Source organism: Phanerochaete carnosa, assembly GCF_000300595.1.
Source record: "Phanerochaete carnosa HHB-10118-sp unplaced genomic scaffold PHACAscaffold_16, whole genome shotgun sequence".
Classification (NCBI taxonomy): domain Eukaryota; kingdom Fungi; phylum Basidiomycota; class Agaricomycetes; order Polyporales; family Phanerochaetaceae; genus Phanerochaete; species Phanerochaete carnosa.
In genome coordinates, this window is record NW_006767643.1 from 72223 (window position 1) to 76398 (window position 4176).

General features: G+C 48.5%; 1 protein-coding gene across 1 annotated transcript; it reads left to right on the forward strand.

Moving 5' to 3' along the window:
* Positions 1–2355: 2355 nt before the first annotated feature.
* On the forward strand, positions 2356–3285 carry PHACADRAFT_33526 (uncharacterized protein; the record flags this gene model as incomplete). The annotated part of the gene is made up of 1 exon (XM_007402048.1): positions 2356–3285. One exon carries the CDS (start codon positions 2356–2358, stop codon positions 3283–3285), a length of 930 nt encoding a protein of 309 aa, XP_007402110.1.
* Between the last annotated feature and the right edge of the window lie 891 nt (positions 3286–4176).

Here is a 4176-nt window from a genome sequence, read left to right on the forward strand (position 1 = left end):
AGGCGGTCCGCCCGGAGTATTCCGGGTGAGCTAGAATGGCTGGGGACGATACTATGGCAGCTGTGGAACCGTTGACAAGGTCAATCCACAGCACTTGCCTAATTGGGACGCAAGCCGTGGCCCAAGCCAAAGCCGAGCCACTGGCTTCTGGCTTGCGGCGGCTTGCGGCTCGGGTTGGGTTTTCACAAGCCTAAGCCTAGCAAAGCTAAGCCAAAGCCACCGACTTCTGGGCCAAGCCGAGCCAGTCAAATCACTACTGGCAGCGGACTCGAGGCTGGGCTCGAGGCGAAGTCAAGCCTGAGCCCGGCCCGAAAGCCCAGGCTTGGATGCACCAACTGTGCCGCTATTCCCTGTGTTTAAAACATGGTAAGAACAGGTTTATTTGCACATACAAGACAAAATTTTGACTTGCCAGACGGGGCGGTCTATATCTCTACCAAGCACGACTATGAAGGTTGGGCATGGACAAAAATCAGCATGTCGTAAACTAGAAACATGCAAAAACTCGTTTTCATCTGAGAGGTGAGCGCCCATGCAACACATTGCCTGAGAGTGCCTAAAAATGCACGCAGATGCACAGACGTGAACGTACGTGCACGCGCATGCACGGGCGCGAACTAAAGTGCAACGTCGCCAAACTGGAACTGGGCGGCGGCGAAAATCTCGAACTCGCATCAGCGCTACCGTACGGGTCGAAGTACACGTACGTGCACTTTCGTGCGCATTGGTGTCCCACTGGCAAAGGCTTTCTAGATGAGCATATATCATCCGAGTTAGCTGTGCGATTGTCAACATTTTGCACCAGTGTGCACAAAGGTGCACTTTGTAATAAACTTGCGCACTGCCGTCATAGCCGCCCAACGAGTTTGACATGGGCGATAGCGGGTTTGATGGGGATGATAACGAGTTTGACGGGAATGATAGTGCGCGTACATGCAATTTTGTGCGCAGCTGTGCATCACCATGTGCGTTAACGCACCAAATTGTGCTAATGCGCACAGCTGTGAACGCAATACTACTGTACTTTTACGACCGTACCGGATGTCACACGTCACACCGCTTTTCCGCGGACACCGCCAATAATATTCTCTCGATTTATGGCGGTTTTGGCGAGTTGTCGGAAAAACTCATTTTGGGCACTTTCATCCGGTATGGTCGTAAAAGTACAGTATAGTAAGTGAATCCACCCTCACTTGCTGTCAATCATGCGCAGCGAGAACCAGATTTTCATTGCGAGTTTCCATTTTTGTCCATCGCAGACTGTGATACACGACTGTGCGTCGCCACCTGGCATTCGCCATAGGCGCTCATTTGCGGACCTTGTGAGTTACCGCCTAGCTTGTAGCACCACCGCATGCCCTCCAGAGACTGTATTATTTCGGTGAGTGAATGCAGTAGTAACCTATCACATGCAAATATACTCACTTTTTGTAGTTTGCTTTAACTTGTCCTATGTTCGGCAAGCCCGAGCTTAAGCCCAAGGCTTGGCCATCAGGAAAATGTCCAAACGTCTTGACGTCACTTGTGCGTCTTGGGATCGGACCGACATGCTCTGGGTGCCTTGATGCTGTTGGGTAACACCTCCAAGACAGGTCTCAACAACGCCTAAGGCAGACTAAGGCATTTTATCTAATTCAAAATGCCTCCAACACCCGGAGATTTTCCTGATGTGGGCCGGGCTTGGGTCGGGTCGGGCTCAGGACTCGGCTTGACATTGCCACAAGCCCAAGCCGGGCCCGCATATCACATGAACGGACTGTGCAAGTGAGACAGATTGTGGCGGGCATTGCTGACCATGACATTATACTATCCAGTCAACGGACCACCTAGGCATCCTGACCACGAGCACGACAACTCGGATGGGGAGCCAGACACGTCGGGCTCCATAGCGAACAGGCTTCTTTGATGAAATTACCACATGTAGGACAATGCTTGAAGACCCCGAAACCCAGACCCCTGGGGTTTTCAGGAAAGTTGATTGATTGATTTGAATTTAGATCGAATCGCAAACCCCCTTTCTGCAACCCATTATTTTGCTGATAGTAGCTCATTATTATTTATTTCGCTGACAGTAGTTCATTTTTTTACCCTCCTCAGTCTCAATACTCACTCAAGCTATCATAGCTGCCCCGCTTAGTAAGTCCTCAATCCCTTAACCTCTGAGGCTCTGACCTTACGGTTATACAAATTGTTCACCGATTTTGCCTGAATAAAGCAACTAATCACTGATCGCTTACATGCAATGCATATGTTTGCATCACATTCCAGAAGAACCGCATCCGAACCATCCGATTCTCTCCGCACTAGTTCAACCTCACCTCGTACTTTTTGGCTCGTCCCACATCGTTCATCAAGATGCGTCGCACCCGTACCAGCAATACGAACCACCAAAACTTGACTCTAGAGGCTGATCAGCCTGCTGAACCTCCTCTTCTACCAGTAGAGCAAATTTTAGACGACCAGTGCGCTTCTATTCCACCTTACAAATTCAATCCACTCATGCAAACTTTTCTTCTCCTCCAACTTCCTTCGAACAGAGATTCCAGAGAAACCAATGAAGTCGAGGTCGATATCGGCGTACCGCCTATGGCCTTCTTATCCGACGACGGAGTCTCTCAAGGCGAAGTATATCGACATGTCCTACAATTCCGCAGAGACAGAGATGAAGCTCAGTTCCACCATGCGCCGGTCAAAAGGATTCGACTGTCTGAACTCAAGAGCATCTACAACTCCGGCAACGTCAATCGCCAGCTCGCATTAATACAGAGCCGTCACCGAGTCGATCTCGATGATAGGTACACTCTAGCGGCCACCGATAGCAACGTTGCTCTTAACGCTAGCAACGGGACTCTGGACTTTCTTCTTTGTGTCCCTCGAGACCCAAGTCTTGAAGCGCTACTGCCTAACACTAATTGCGACTTATCTTTCACCTGGAAGCTGGTTGCAAACTGCTGGCACCGTAAATTCAAGGCGAAGCATGCACGACTCGGGTACAACGCCGAAGGCTCTCTGCTATATCTCGGTACGGCTAGAGATGATGATGTGTGGCTTGCGCTTGCACCCAAGCAGTTCTTCCTCGACGAGGATAACTTCGAATACGCAGCACCTGGTACAATATCCGGCGACCCTCGTTTGTCATTTGCCAACTACTGTCGAACAGTCGTCTTCCTCGCGTTTATAATGCACAAGCACGGCGTCTCCGACGTTACCGTTGAGCCTAGCGATACATGGAACGCCAACCTATCGACTATGAATGATTTATCTGGGATAACAAACCTTGTGTAAGTGTTATTTATTGATGTTACCCGTCCTCCGATATTGCTCTCTGCTATGATTACCTTGCACAAGGTTGTCTGTTCTAATTATACGCTAGCGCCTAATCGGGTGCATTGTCAGCCAATGTCGCTCACTCAATTGTGCATATTGTGCATTCACCCGATTGTGCATGGATGCGCAATCGGGTGCGTACATCATGTCGCTTCGAACACCCGATTGTGCATGGGTTCACAATCGGGTACGTACATCATGTCGTGCCACACACCCGATTGTGCATGGATGCGCAATCGGGTGCGTATGTCATGTCCTGTCAAACACCCGATTCTACTCTTCTTTTAGAGGGGGGTTGGTGGTTAAAATGTGGGTTGTGTGATTAAAAATCTGCAAGCACTGTGAAAAAAGTAAAATGCACTCTGGAGAGCACTTTCAGATGTAAATACTGTCAAATGGCAATATTCAGTGACTAACAAGAAAAATACCCGATCGCGCAGTGGCATGCGATCAGGAAAGACATCATGTTGTAAATACTCATATGAAGCAATACCATGTAATGAAACAGTATTGTGTTAAAAACCTGATCGTGCAGCGGCGCACGATCAGGAAAAACATCATATTGTAGACACTGATATGTAGCAATACCATGTAATGAAACAGTATTGTGTTAAAAACCCGATCGTGCAGCGGCGCGCGATCAGGAAAAACATCATATTGTAAACACTGATATGAAGCAATACCATGTGATGAAGCAGTATTATGTTAAAAACCCGATCGTGCAGCGGCGCGCGATCAGGAAAAACATCATATTGTAGACACTGATATCAAGCAATACTATATGATGAAACAGCATTGTGTTAATAACCCAATCATGCAGCAGCGCGCAATCAGGAAACACATTGTATT